The sequence below is a fragment of the Grus americana genome, chromosome 4 (assembly GCF_028858705.1).
Source record: "Grus americana isolate bGruAme1 chromosome 4, bGruAme1.mat, whole genome shotgun sequence".
In the NCBI taxonomy this organism is placed as follows: domain Eukaryota; kingdom Metazoa; phylum Chordata; class Aves; order Gruiformes; family Gruidae; genus Grus; species Grus americana.
The window spans coordinates 69292832-69308926 of NC_072855.1; the positions used below are offsets into that span (position 1 = coordinate 69292832).

Genomic DNA, 16095 nt, shown 5'->3' on the forward strand with positions numbered 1-16095 from the left:
TCAACCCATGAAACACATTTTATGTATCTTGCCGAGATTAGTTTATAAAAACACACTGTGTAACTGGTTCCAGTTGAAACCTTCACCAGATCCATCTGACTTACCTCCTGGTGAAAACTAGCAGGAGAAAGGGGAGCTTTTTTGTTACTGTTTTGCCTTTTTTTTTTTTTTGGCCTTGCCACATCCTCTTGTCATTTTATTACATGGTGGTCACTTGTTTTACTTAAGGTTTCTTTTCTCCCTCTTCTGTCTGACAGGCCTAGAAGATGTTGTAGCAATAATGATTCCTGAACCCAAAGGAAAAGAGATAGTAAGCCTCCTGGAGAGGAATATTACTGTGATGATGTACATAACCATCGGGACACGCAATTTGCAGAAGTATGTCAGCCGGACCTCTGTGGTGTTCGTCTCCATCTCCTTCATTGTGCTGATGATCATCTCGCTGGCGTGGCTGGTCTTCTATTACATCCAGAGGTTCCGCTACGCAAATGCTAGGGACAGAAATCAGGTGAGCAGTGCTGGAATGGCTGTTTGTGTTTCCAAAAAATCACCATGAGATTCAGCTTAAAAGTAAAATTTGAGGGAGTTGTGAATGTGTGGTAAAAAAAAAAAAAGTGAAAAGAACGGGGATATAAAAATGCCTGTGTTTGGGAAAAGCCAAGATTTCTGTCAATATAGATGGGATTCAGGAAAGAAGAAGTTAATAAACATATCATATATATATTTTGGGTTTTTTCTCCCATGTAAAACACAAGAAATGGACAGAAACTTGATAATGTTTATTAGTTAAAAGATTGCCTTAGTACATATAGCCAAGCGACATAGAAATGTATATAACTAACGACCCTCGAGATCAAAATAATGACTAAAACATAGTGAGGTATGTGAATGTCTGTGTGTGAAACAAGGGTTCACAATAGTGAAAAAAGAAAAAAGAATAGAAAGTGTTTTCATTTTAATACTACTTTAGAAGGGTCTTGGGCTTGAAAGGCAAACACGTCCCTGTTCATTTGACAATGATTGCTGGACATATAAGTGCTGTAGTGATAGCCACCAATATTATTAAACCATTGCTTTTGGTTTTGGCATCTTGTCCAAACCCCTTGAAAGAGATACAAAACTTACAGAGCTGGAGAGAAGTCAACAGCAGCGGGATTGAGCCTGAGGTACTGAGGCCCTCTGGATTTATAAAGCACTGTTCATCTTTATGGTAGTTCAGCAATGAATAATAATAGCAAGGATAATAATAAATTTAATCTTTTCTTGACTGGATGCAACTATCTCAGCATCAGCAGAACTGTGAAGCTGAGGCTTCTACATTTCATTCTAATGGTACTGTAGAAAATGTTATCAATGTATGAAATCTGAGGAGATAACCATTTTACTGCAGGGAAGAAATGCACTGTAATTCAGAGCTGTTTCTGGACCCTTAATAAATTAATGTCGGGGCAGGGGGAGGGTTGCCTTGCTTACTCTGCAGAAAAAGTAAAACTGAGAGTGTTAATAATCATCTTGTAAAGTACTACCACACACTCTGTAACATATACTTAACGTGTAGGGATCCCTCACCCTCTGCCATTGAAATTCAGGCATCCTCTGAGATAGAGAGCAGCTGCTCTGTATTTACAGACAGAAAGAATATATTTTCCTTTTAAATATACAGTATGAAATTTTGGATAGCAAGAATGAGACTATCCCAGCTGAAATTTGAACATCACTGGCAGCAGATTCGCTGTGACTGTAACGGCTGTGGTAATTTTTAGATGCTTGGCTGCAAAAGCACATGTGTGCCTAATTTATGTATGTGAATACTGTAAATGTGCTTTCAATCAAGTAATTATACAGGCAGATTAGCAGTGTAAATAGACATGCATAAATATGAAATCCAGCAAAAGAAGCAGCTCATTCAGGTCATATGCTATAGTTTGGAACGGATAGGTTTATATGTTCAAGCAGATTTCCTTTTCATTATTTTCTTGCCAAAGTTTGAACAAGACTGACGTGTGCACAAGCAGTAGTCAGTGCAGAGGTTTTAATAACGTTATTGTTCTAGTTCTTTCTTCAGAAGAATAAGAAAGCATGCCTCCTCAGCAATTATTTATTACTAATTTTTTGCCAAAGCTGTAATAACGATATGGGGCAAACTAGAATTTCTTCATGTACTTTCTTCATCCAGTTTTGCCTGACATCTCCTTTAATCTCTTTATTAGCTCTTTCCATGTGAAAAATGGTAGCAATATACAGATAAGGCTTGACCATTTGTGTTAGTGGGTTGCTGCGGTTTGGTTTTTTTTCTTTTCCTTTTAGTCCTGGCTATGGAATATAATGATGTAGGTAGTTCGGAAGAGCTCATCTTGCTCTTGCCCTTTCCATGAGGGTTCCTCTCTGTTTCCCCTAATGTTCTGCTTGGGTTTTTGTGGGGTTTTTGACACATTTTCTTGTAGTACAAGGATGGGATCACAATGCTCTATACTAATATCTCAGATATTCAGATATATACAAGAAGAATTGTTTGTGTTGCTTTGTTGGAACAAGATTCTTTTGTCATTGTGCGCAAAAGCTTTTGCCATTATAACTTGCATGTGTCCATTGATATGAAGATAATTGTGCTTACATGTTGCAAAGCCTTGTGTGTGCTGTAAGCACCTTCATTGCTGGCCAACTTCAGGAAAGATGCTTCCTTGTATTTGTATTTGATGTACTCAGGCTAAAGTTTATCTAAAGGTTGAAATGTTTGGATAAACAGAGCATCAGATGAAGGGGGAGCCAGCTGGCCTATTCTGAGAAAGTTGTGCTGTCAGTTCGTACCCCGCAATGCGATAAAATCTGACTGTGCAGACTGACTGCCCTGTTCTGAAAGTGCAAAAAACTGTGACTCATTTATTAGACTTCAGTTAAAATTAAAATGAAAAAAAAAATTAAAAAGGTTAAATTCCTTTTGACATCTGAATGATTTAAAATCCCAGTTTTAAAACAAGGGCTTGTGAGGGTCTATGTTTTCCATGTCAAATAAGAATATGTGCCTGCCTCTTTGTTAACCTCTATCATGCGTGCCCTTCCTACCTTTGGCTGATACTGGAGTTGCTACCAGGAGCAGTTCAGCCTCCTCTGGATTGGGCACTGTTGCTGAGGGAATGGGACAATGTGACTGACTGCAAAATATGATTGGCATAAATCATATGGCAAAAAATATGACAGCAGTAAAAGCTGTCATCTCCAAGCAGGAGGGGTGTTCCAGTGTTACATGAAAGCAAGATTTCTGAACATCTTCCCTTGGTCACTCCAAGTCTCCCTAAGTCATCTTCCATTTTGCCTCTTCCAAGCTGACCCATTGCAACTATGTCTTCCTTTCATGAAAAACATCATGTGTCCTTTTGTCAAGCCTCATAACCACCTTTGCCTCCTGGTCTTCTTTCACATGATGACCCTCATTTCCATGTCCACTTCCCTTCTTGCACACGGCTTAAGTTGCCAATCAAGCAGTAAACCCAAAAGGAACTTATTTAATTATCCATCAAGAAGGCAATGAGTCCAGCTAGTGAGAGAGGCAGCTAGAAAGACTGAAGAATCCCCTGGAATAATTTCCTGTGACTCCCCAGTGAGATGAAACTGGACATACAGCATCTACATCTTTAGCCACAATTCTTCTTCACCATGTGTGCAAAATCCAGATTCATGTGCCAGAAAGAAGACACAGCTCACTCCAGTTAGGTGCCTGACTTTGATGAGTGGAGAATCAGGACTTCAAGGATTCTCACTGAATGCCCTGGCCTGTTTGTCCCAACTTGTCAGGGAATTAATGCAGTAGAGCGCAAAACTGTCTTCCATTATGGGCTTGAGCACCTGTAGCCAGGGCGTCAGCTACAAATATGGTTAGATTTCAGTTTTTATTTCACTACATTTAACTTTTAAGAGTATCTCTGGCACAGATGACTGTACAGTAGATGTGGAAGTAGAAGATGGGTAGTAATATTCACATGGATGAAAATCCAAGGCCTCCTCTTTTTTTCCCACATAACAAGATGTCCAGGAAGTAGGTGGTTGCCCTGATCATACACCCTTTTGATATGAAGAGCATAAATTTGTGTAAGGAAAGCACTGGCAATCAACTTCCTCAGCAGCTTGTTCCTGGAGCCCTCCTGAAGATGAGAGAGTTTCTCTGTGAAAGACTGTTGGAATTTTTTGCATCAAGAGACATCAGGTTGCAGAGCTAACTGAAAGCAGTTTGGAATTACATGACAAGTTAAGTCCCGGAGACAATTCAGCAAAATGTGACTTGCTGTCTCAGCCCTGTAACAGCCAGGACACAGGCTTAAAAAAAAACCACAACCAAACCCTGTTGGTGTGTCAGATTTCATATTTCAGTAAGTAGAGTTCTCCTCTTGTCTGTGAGACATGAGATGGGAAGATGGTGAGCGCATGACATTTAAGTGCTAGACCTGGTGACCATATTTCTTCCATGTTATTTCCTCCCATTGGTTTCTTGTTAAGAAGTTTTCTGTAAAACAGTTTTGAAACCAGGTGGGCTCTGAGTTTTGCAAGATAGTGAAAGCCAAAGCAGGCAGTGATCGCACTGGGGCTGAGAAGGGTCCCGTGCATCTAGGGTTAATCTCCAGTGAAGGATCTACTTTAGTACGTGACTGGCAGCATGTGGAGGGTCAAGCAATTAGCTGAGAAGGAAGACTGCTGGCCGTGGATTTGAATGAGAGTTTTGGGCCATTGAATAGACACATCAATCTTTGAAGCAGTCTTGGGAAGATGCTTCCCATGATGGAGTCTGCAAACTTTATCAGAGATACACCAGATGTGTAGGATACCTTGTCCTGATGGCACACCTCATTCTGTGCAGGGCACAAGGCAATCTCCTCCCTGCAAAGGTGATAGTTTAGTGAGGCCATGAAGAGAGAAGCACTTACTGTAACTTCTCTTCCACAGCATCTACAGTCATTTACTTCCTCAGGAACAGACAAGTGATGCTTTCCATGCTACTGTCCTTTCTTTTAACTAGTATCACCATCTCCACAAGACCACTGCGTCTGATATGCTTAACTCCTTCCAGTCCAGTACTGAATGTTGCAGCCTTGCTAATGAGATTATGAGATTTATGATTGTAAATCTCTAAGCCTCACTTTAAACCCTTAAATTACTGTAATGCCTCTTATCTTTTAGGGGAAGTCATTGGTTAGTGATAGCATGCCTTTCGTTCAAATGGAAGAATCCTTTGAAAGTATGACTTTACTCCAAGATATTCCTGTTCTTTCAAAAACTAAATTATTCTCACTTGCATGTAAGTTATGAACTTGTCTATTTAAGATAGATAAGAGAAAGCAAACATGAAAACAAGCAGATCAAAGATGTACATGAGTCTTTAATCTTGTCCTTTCCCCTTGAAGAATGTGCAAAAAAGAACTGAGACATTTCATTAGTTTAAGTAATGATAATGATAAAAAGAGTCACAAGCAATTCCTGAAGCAGGACATAATGGCTGTTGTGTTGCTGTATGTTATCAGTCTGTCTTTGATTTACATTAAAGAAACAAATAGCTGGCAAGAAATGTTTCCAACTCTTGTCTGATCCCTTTATTTAAGGGAGACAGTGAGAAAAATGTACCACAGAAAAGATGTTGTATAACTACAAGATACTCCCTCACATATAATAATTAGTTATCCTGGAAAACTCCTATGTAAATCTCATATGATAGCCAAGATAATTTTCACCTCTTTAGCCAGATGTGAAATTGCTCTCTGCTCTCAGTATTGCATGCATTTTGTCAGTCTTCCATGTCTTTCCAATCCAGTAAGCTTACTCTCTAAATTTAATTCAGTGATTTTAATTGAATCTGAGGAACAAAGTGGTAATTTATTAATCGTATCTGTATGATGATTAGGTCTGAATTTACAAACTACATCCAGCTTCCTTCCATTTTTGGCTTCATGATCTCACCCCCTCCAGCTGGAAACCCTTCCTGCTGACAGTCTCCTCTGAACTCCGGCACAGGCAGCGTTCCCAGCCCAAAAAGTTGAATGTCTTCTGAGTCACCAAGCTCCTACGTCTCCCTCCTATCTAATAACACATGGCTGGAAACATGGATGGGGAGGGGAGGTGAAGAGAAGAGTTTAAGTCATTTATTGGTGGCAAATTGGGATCCACTGTATCATAAACTGTTAGAAAACAGACAAGGAGACATCAGAGTAGGTGCTGCTGTATGAAACTGTATGAGAAAGGCATGAAAAAACTGGAAACAGCCCAGAGGAGGATCACCAGTATGGTCTGGGCACAGGAGCACACGATATCTGAGGACGGGCAGAGGCAGCTCGGCTTGCTACACTGGAAGGGGAGCAGAGGAGGAGGAAGGACTCTGCTTGCAGCCTTCAGCTGCATAACTGGTGGTTGGAGAGGAGGCAGAGTCAGTCTTTTCTCGGAGGTGCACAGAGAGAGGACAAGGGTAATGGTCACAAATTACAACAAGGGAAATTCCATCTGTATGTTAAAAAAAAAAAAAAAAGGCTGTGAGAGTGGTTAAGCACTGGAACAAATTATCCACAGAGGTTGTGAAATCTCCCTTTCTGGAGATATTCAAAACTTGACTGGACACAGCTCTGACTTTGAAGTTGACCGAGGTTGAGCAAGGGGTGGAAGTACATGACCTCTCAAAGACCTTTCCAGCCTGTGAGTCTGTCTCCAGATCGCCTCATTGTTGGGTTAGCACAAGAGAGCAGCAAAGTCCTTGGAGCACTGATCCAGTCACCAGCTCAGTAGCACAGGGTGCAGAGGTAGCTCTGCTGAGCCGTGGTTGTATGAAATGCCCCATGGTGTTCTCAGCCTCTTGCAAGTGGCAGGCGTCTCCATCTTCAGCGTTTGAGAACAGGGTGTTTTGCATCAGGCTGTTATTACATACTTTAATCTTGAGTGGCTGTGACCCTGCCAGCACAGTAACAGTGTTTTGGAAATATGGGAGAACAGTCAGAAACATCACGTGGTTAGCAATTCGTGGTCCACAGGAGGGAAAGATAGAAAGGCAAAGAACCGGTAAATGGTTATGTATGGAGAGGATGTTACTGCAGGACTATATAGTGCTTTACCTGTGAGAAAATGCAGATGCTTTGGCCTCATTTTTATACCTTGCATTGCTCCTATAAAGTAGGCAACTCTGTATTGCAGGAAAAGAAAACAGCAGAGATTATTCATGTTTTTCGTGGTTAACAAATTAACAGCTCGCTTTCAGCACTTACGTCTTGCTGAAGATCATGAACTAGTTCTGTAACAACATAAGAATAAAGACCTTCTGAATCTTAAGTCCAGTGTTCACTCTGTTTACTAGCCCAGGCCTCATTTAATAATGTATTTTTTACAAGTGTCATTAAAAAAAGAGGGGGAAGAAGTAGGATACTCAAATAGTGGATTCGTACATACATTGCTACTCACTGGAATAGTAAATTGCTGTCGTGTAGCATCACTATGTGCTCACATACAGTCTCCACTGGAACTCCGTTAGAGTAGCTTTGCCTCATCAGCCTTGAGTTTCCAGTAAGCCTAGAATACCTACTGTGCCCTTATTGTGAATAACAGTATGATGACCTCATCTGTTTATATTTATACAGCACTGTCCTGTTTCATGTACAGTCACTTCAGATTATTAAGAAGCCTAGGGAGAAAAGGTGATGATTTCTGCATGAAGAGATACTCTTTGCTTAAGAGCACATTTTGTATTACAGCGCCGGCTTGGAGATGCTGCAAAGAAAGCAATCAGCAAGCTGCAAGTCAGAACAATCAGGAAAGGTGATAAGGTAATCTTTCAAATTGCTCATTACCAAATGAAATTCTGTGCTGAGGATTCCTTCAGACCACTGGGACAATGAGGCAGAACAGAAATGGCAATTGCTTATTTAGCTACTATGTGTCCTTCAGGCGGGAAGAAATACTGGTAAGCAATTTATGGAGGGAATGGAGTAGAGAGAGAAGAAGGTGACTCTGTGAAGATGCAGAAAATCCTGAAAGTTAAAACATGCTAACTAAATCTGCATGCTTCCCAGAGCAAGTTTCCAACGGGAAACACGTTGGAAAATCGGACTTGCTTGTCTTGAAATGCATTATCGGATTTGCACCATCCATCAGTGACCGTTTTACTTTGTCACATAGGCTCTTGTATGAAGAAATCAGCTGACAAAATCAAAAAATGAAAATGATGAATGTTCTCTTTCCTGTAGGAAACTGAGCCAGACTTTGATAACTGTGCTGTTTGTATTGAAGGCTACAAGCCCAATGATGTTGTCAGAATTTTGCCTTGCAGGTAAGTTGAAAGTGCTTTTAGCTCTGATAGTCTCTCTACTTCAAGACAGGCTTTGTTGTCACAGTATCATGCTGATGAAATTACCTGAGAGCTTGGGGAGGGAAGGACGAGTTTATATTTTGATTTATTCAAAATCTGTTGGTAAAGATATCTGAAATGCCTCTTTATTCAACTTGAAGTGAAAGCAGTATTAATGGTGGTGAGAACCTGAGTTTAGCATGATAGTCTGATCTGGACCTATTACAGAGTCTTCAGTAGGATTTTAAAACTAAAGATTTTGATTCCTCTATTTTCCTCACTGGTTTTATATCAGTCCAGAATAAGTGCCATAGAAGGATTTGCCCCTGACTTTAAGGTGAGCCCTGGGCACAGCAACCAGGGATAGACCTCTTAATGGAGCTGCTTCTTTTGCTGTCCTGAGCCGTGTCCAGGCACTGAGAAAGGGATGACTTCTATCAAAAATAACCCCAAAACCCAGCTATGAAGAGAGATATGCTGAGTAGAAACAGTAAAGCAAAAAGGGAATGTGACAGAGAGCACATTGTCTGTTGTTGCCATGAAAATGTTCTCAGGCATGTGGGACATGGAGGTGACAAGAAGAGCTTGTTCTTTCTCTTTTCTTCCCCTCATGTGAACGTGCCCTGTGCAGCACATATATTTGCAGCGATGTGACAAAGGAGCACAGCTTCTTGCCACCCATAATGGCTGTGTTCATCTCTCTGTGCCGCTGTGTTGTCATCTGCGAAGTGTTAGCTAATGAAGGACTTCTCTAAGGAAATCAATTTCTTAGGAAATTTCCTAGGAACAGTGGTTCCCCTGGGAGAGCAAGTGTTTGATTTCCCTAGAAATAGGAATCTCAAGTGCTGTACATGCGGAGCAGAGATTTTTTTTTTTTTAGTAGAGTTTCTTCTACTGCAGACATGTTCACTGGCTTGAGAAACTGAAATATTTGTTTCTTTTCTTGCTATGTTGTTCCCTAGTAGATATTTGAATGTTACAAGCTGTCCATTTCTCTTCGTTCATGTGACTCATTAAATCTGTTTACTGCCATCACTAAATGGCAAACAAAAAGCGACAGATTAATCATAAATTTGACCTACCGTAAATCCCCCACAATGACAAATTGCCTGTGAACTCTTTTTTTTTTTTTTTTTTTTTTTTTGTGGACACACAAACGCATCACTTCATGAAGCAGAAATACAGAGAAATGAGAAAATACCAGAAAATGTAGACCTTGGTTTGACATGAAGCCTGTTTTCAAAGAAGCTTAATAAAGCTTGGAAATTTTGCATGATAGAGACAGGCAGATTTTGGAGGTAGTTATACAACAGCAAAAAATATGTCTGAGCTCTAGCTTTCACTTGTGTCTCGCCTCATAATTCAACGAGGCTCCAGTCAGACTTTGTCATCCAGTGTTGAGTCAAGCAGGAATAGGAAACACATAGTTAACAGGTGATGTTCAGTTCTTGGCTGACTTAAAAGGTCACCTAGAAAATGACTCATGCTAAAAGGGTAGCAGCAGCAGAACTGTCTTGTAAAATACTCACATTTTGAGCCTCAGCAGTTTTGAATGATAAAAACTCAAAAGATCTTTCTCAAGCAGCTACTTCACAAACCCTGGCTTTCCTGCTACACAAATTGTGAGGGCAGTATTTTACACGTTTGCATGGGTTTGGACTTCCAAAACAGAAAACGGTAGTCATGATTCTTTCTGCTGTTGTCAGTCTCGTCTCCTCATCAACTCTCTCCCCCCCCATTTCTGTCTCTGTTAACTGAGTAGGAGAGTGTTATATCTTGATAAAGACCTACAGACTCTAGGTTTCTTCCTCCAGCATCCTCAGTTAAACTGTGTGCAGTTTGTGGTATGGGAACCTCATTGGACTGCTGTTTAATAAGAGGCTGATATTTCACCAAGCCTTACAGAAGCCAGCGGCGTATGACACCAGTGCTGGCTGACCTTAGTGTTTCTATCCAGGAGGTACTCGAGATGGAGGACTTTTTTACCTGCAAAGCCAAATACACCCCAGGAGCTGCACATGAAAGATGCTGCTTTGTACTGCAGTTTTTCTCAGGGAGTACTGGGAAAACCACTGCTAGCAGGCACACTCTGTATAAAGCCCTGTACATCTCGAGATTTCTTTTTAAGGCTGGTAGAGCCTTACTCTCCTAAAAAATTGGTACCAAAAATCCACCAGTTAATATTGCAGTGGTTGAACTCTGATGTCCTACAGAAACAGATTTGCTAGTACTTAGGCTGTTTCCCCAAACGTCCTCTCTTTTCAGCTGGCAGAGAGCCGGCGCTGGGATAGCCTGTTGTTACGTATCCCACCCTGGAGAGCTAAGAGGAGAATTCCAGTTAACTTGCCCTTCTTCCCCTCTGTCCTCTTTAGCTCCTACAACTGACTGTATTAATAAACTTCACTCTACAGAATGTATTAAATAAATAAGGACTGACACTTGATTAAAAAAAAACCCACAGTGTTGGCTTGCAGCTGGTTTTATGTTTAATGGTAGCAAGCATCACTGAAGTTATCTTTGAGGGCACTGACACAACATCAAATGTAACCAAGTTCATTGTTCCCAGAGTGACATCTCTTGTCATAGCCCTAGTTCCTTGTCCTTGTCCTCCATCTCTAGCTTCAAAACGCCTTCGTTTTTTCTGCTCTGGCTTTGGAGAAGTTACTGGTGCTGCTGCTCCCAGTGTGTGCCTTTTACTAAACTTTTCCTAACTTTACTAAACTTCTACAGAGAGGAAAGACGATTCTTTCAACCTCATCTCTACTGAGTTCTTCATAAGCTCTTTTTTTGGTTGTTTCATTTCTGTCGCCAGTAAACACACTTTCTGCCCTGTTCCAGCTTGTTCCCTTCCCCTGAACCTTCGCTCCATGAACAACTGTGATTTCAGAGACTGCTTCACTCCTCCTTTCTCTTTTTCTTAGCATTCTGTGAAAATTATTTCATCACATACTTTCTTCCCTTTGATTCCTTCCTCTCACCCTCATCGTCATCTTCTTTTGTCATTCTTTCTTCCTCAAAAATAAACAAGTAATACTGTACATGCACCTCCAAAAGCCCAAGCCTTCTCGTTGAATACTGCAGTGTTGCTCAGTCTCTCACCAAAATCTCAATCCTCTGCTTCAGCCCTATATCTAATGCAGGCAACTGATGCTCTTACTCAGGGTCCTTAGGGATATACCTTTCTTTCTGCTTTTGCCTCCTTTTCTCTTAGCTCACACTTTTCTTCTGAGAAAAATTGCATGACTGCTAGGTTTGTTTGCATGCAGTTTGGAAAGTTGGGACTAGGAGTAGAAGGTGGGAGAACAGTTTCCCTTAACCTGGAAAAAAGCTTCTCAAAATTATTGGCAAGCTGAAAGCTTTACAGTAGTTTTACAACAATCAAATTATTATTATAATTTTGGGCTAAGCCCAAAATGATTTTTTTTTCTTGTATTATTAAAATTGCAGCTTTAAAGAAAGTTTAAATACATTTCAATCAAAAGTAATCTCCAGTTAAAAAAATATGAAGTGCTATTTAGATAATAGTAAATTAAATGCTCTGGGATTTTGAGGTTCTTTTTCTTTCTTTGTGCTCTGTGAGTTTTACACAGCCGCGTGCAGTCACAGAGCTGCAGCAGAGTGCAGGAGGGATCCCAGGAGGCCACCACCTCTGGAACCACACAGGGCCACCAGCCGCGCACGTGTCATTCTTGGGAGTTTTTTCCAACACACTCTGCAGTCTCCCAGGATGAAGACTCTGCAAACTCCCTTGATAATTTATTGCAGTGCTTTGCTACCCTGACTGTGGTGAAGCTTTTCCTGTTGTATAACCTGGATCTCACTGCAATTTAAACACATCATTGTGTCTCTTACCCCTAGGAGAGGTGAAGAACAGTTGTTTCCTTTCTCCTTATGGAAGCCTTCATTTTGCATGAGGATTGTTACAACATCTCCTCTCTTCTTGCCTTCCTCTCTCTCGACTAATCAATTACAGTTCTTCTGAGAAACTTTTCAACCCATCCAAATCAACATGGTTTTGCAATGCATGTGGTTGCACACCACAGGAAAAAACCCTATATTCTTTTCTAGCTCTGACTTTGATTGTCAAAGCCAAGTCCTGAGCCTGTGCTTGAAACATCTCTTTTACTGTGTCCCTGTGTGGGTCATTACTTCTGATCTCATCCATGATGCCTTTACCCTCTCCTTCCTTTTACAACTTGTGTCAGTCAGAACTGCAGAGGGAGAGGGATTTTTGTGGCAGTTGATCTTTTTACATCTTTGTCTTACCAGGTAACAGTGAAATATTGCAGTTGGTCTCTCATCTTACTTTGTGCTGATCCTTATTTTGCTTGAATTTACATGATAAACTTATCAGGACATCAAACAATTCACCATTTTTTGAAAGCTATAGGCATGTATATAGTGCTGTAGCTAATAACGTATAAAATAAACTTTCAAATCCAAATCTGCAAAGCTTACCACCTCAATTCGCTGCACAAATGTTTACATGTTTAAAAATAGCTATTATGAGCACTCTTATTATATAATGTGGTACAAAAATTTAAAAATGCAAATCTTTATCTGATTTTCAGTAACATTGCATTTTTCTGTACATTTCTGTCAAATAATCAAGTTCCTTCTGTTGTACATATTAAATCTGAAATTAATAGAGCCATAATACACTGTGCTAATTTATTATTGAGAAGTGCAAAGTGACATGATCTGTCATATATTTAAATTACTCTGCATTGGTAGGGTTTCTTGCAGAATATTGTTTTTTGAAGCCGACTTTAGGAACACTAAACTTCAGGTTTTTAAAGTCTTTAAGGCATGAAAGTTCCAAGCTTCTGGTGATTAACAAACATTATGAAATGCTGTAATATGAATCACAGCTTGACTGAGGCTTGCAAAGCTTGAACTTGAAAACAAAAGGAGACTTTCTAGTCTATGGTAAAATTGCTTGATAGAAGTTATGTATTTTTTATCTGAAACAGATTTTGGAAATCTGTTTTTTTCAAGAGAACAATAAATATCTCAGATTTTGTAAATGAACTGATTATTTTGGCACAAATGTCCTTCAGATGTTTGCAGTTAAACATACTTGTTTATGATTTTGAGTATATATTTGAAGAAAACCTATCACTATCGAGAGTTTCATAGTTCTTTCAAATAGCTGAAAAGCAAGACATTGACTTTCAGTACCCTCTGTGAATTAACACACCTAAGGAATTCTGTCGGTTAGACTTCTAAATGTAAAATTACACATGCCTGAGGACTGTATCTTTATGTTTTCACCTATTCAGAATGCTTGCCTGACTATGTGCTGAACACGTCCCTCCTGAGATAAAGGGAAGGAAGGGTTATGCAGGACAGACACCGAAATGTGGTGCATTGTGTTTTTACCCAGTAAAGCAAGTCTTGTTTGGAAGGAAGGTTGTGAACTTTAGTAGCCTTAGTAAAGTAGTTGTTTAAACCTCAAGTATCGCAGTACTTCATTTGTGTTAATCATGTTGACATACAGGATCAGATGAGGTTTGACAAAGTTTGGTATTGCAGCCAACTGATATAATTAGACTAGGTCAAACTTCCAAGAACAGATTTGCCCTTTCCCATAGTTGTGTGAAGTCAGACCAAGTACAGGAATGTGATAATTTGCCACGTAGCTTTGTTTCACAAAGGACCCGTTTCTTCTAGAAGTAGCAAGAAAAAACATTGCAGTGAAAAGAATAAGATTCTGAGATTTCACACAGTTTGGGCTTTGAATTTCTAGTGTTATTTAGGACTGAAGCCAGCTAGTATGTGGGCCGATACCATGTTAGTAAGAGCCAGGGTTGCAAATCAATATTGGTGAAAGTGCGCCTCAGTATCCTCCATCAAGTTGAAAGGCCATGTGTGTCTTGTAGTGTGAGAGAGGCCGCGACACAATACAGCGGCTGACCCATTCAGCTGAATACGTACCACTTAAATATTTAAAATTATTTTGGTGCATTAAGTGATTCTGACTTTCTCAGAGATCGCATTTCCTTGTGGAGGCTGGTACGTGCCCTGCTCCAGGCTGTGTCCACCCGCAGTTACCTGATGGGTTTGTGTGGCTGAGCTGTACAGCGATGCACGTGGGGCAGTGACAGCACAGGGAAACGCAGGCTGGGGACTGCCCACATGTAAATGTTCCAGCAGACTGAAAAGTGGCTTTCAGGCCATGCCAAGTAAAATGCGAGACACCTGTTGCCAGCCATGTTGAAAGGACATTTAGAGCTGATCTATATGGTGTTTCAGAACAAGCAAACTTAGTCATAGTTTGCACCTTTTGGAGCAAGACTGTATGTATATCGAGCCTCATATTTCAGAATAAAATACCCTCTTTCAATTTTGCTTAAGTTATTACCATTTTTAAGTTATATTAGGAAGTTGGACTAAGGTCCCTTCCAACTGAACTATTCCATTCAATTAATTGACTAAAAAAGATTTTTAGGAAGGCAAGTCAATTTTCATTTTCCTACATGCCGGTGTAATTTCTGAGGCTACGTGCATGGTAGGAAACTTTCCTCCTTTTCTTCAGAAGGAGTGGGGCTCAACAAACTTCACTGCCTTGGGCTGAGCCCTGACTCCTCTACTTGGCCTACTCAACAGCGTTTCCCAAATCCCGAGACCCACGTTCCTGCGGTTTATAACATTTGTTCTCTATAACCACAGGGTAACAGAACATGCTTGCCAGAGAAAATACAATCTGTCAGTCAGGTACACACACTAAATATCTCTATATTCAATCTCAGTTTGTGTCAGGTGAAGTTAGACAAGAAGCTTTCAGTTCTTCCACCTGGACAGTGTCTAAGAAAAGTGGCCCCCAGCAGCTCCAGGGCTCAGGTAGTTGCTTAATGGTCATATCAGACTGAGCACAGGATTAGCAACAAGCCCTTCAGGGCTGGAATTCTTTAAGAGCTCACTCTGATGGGCAGCTGCTAAAGGGCGGGGAAGTCAGGGAAAATGTTTTAAAAAGCATCATCCTGTGGGGTTTGGGGTTTTTTTCAATTAAATGAAAAGTAGCATATTTTTTTTTAATTCAGTTTATTTCCTTATGCCTGCATCCTAAAAAAATACCAGACCCCCGATGACTTCACATTTAAATTATATGTAATCAGGTTTGTCTGTAGAACCATTAAGAAATACTAATGTGATTTTTACCTTTACCACCAAGCAGGTTTTGTATACTGACAGCCTTTAACATTTAAAGAATATGGGTTTTGCTGATGCATTTTGTGTATTTTTCCTAATTCTCTAATTGTGTACATGGTTTATTTTCCAAACTCAGTTGAGCAGCACATGTGCTTGAGATGCTACAGAAATAATTTTAGTCTTGTGTGCACAGGATATAGTTCTGCAGTCCTTGCAGAGGTTGCAAATCATGCCATTTGACATATTCTTACTTTACTGAATTCAGAAGAAGCATCTGGTACTAAGTGGTAAATTGTGGTGTGGTGGATTTGAATTAAAATATCCTGGTTTTCATTGCAGGCATCTTTTCCACAAATCCTGTGTAGACCCCTGGCTGCTAGACCATCGTACCTGCCCGATGTGTAAAATGAATATTCTAAAAGCTCTAGGGATTCCGGTAAGCACGTCGCAGAGCAGCTGGTTGGGGCAGAAGGGAAACACCAGCCTAGCCCTTTGCCTGTTTGTTCCCAGCCTACTCTTCTTGCCATGTGATTTATTTATTAATTGGTTTATTATGGGGAGTACAAGCCGAAATGTCTGACTCTACCTCTCTTCTGCACCCCACTTTTATTAGCAAGGAAAAGAGTGTGTATGGG

The 16095-nt window shown here is 40.3% G+C and overlaps 1 protein-coding gene across 2 annotated transcripts in view; it reads left to right on the forward strand.

The window, feature by feature from the left end:
* Positions 1-16095, forward strand: part of RNF150 (ring finger protein 150) — a 151137-nt gene that overhangs the window by 95483 nt on the left and 39559 nt on the right. For both annotated transcript variants that reach the window (XM_054824343.1, XM_054824342.1), the window contains 4 exons: positions 258-508; positions 7716-7787; positions 8208-8290; positions 15800-15896. In XM_054824343.1, the coding sequence (XP_054680318.1) occupies positions 258-508; positions 7716-7787; positions 8208-8290; positions 15800-15896 (503 nt within the window). The remainder of the gene's footprint in view (positions 1-257; positions 509-7715; positions 7788-8207; positions 8291-15799; positions 15897-16095) is intronic.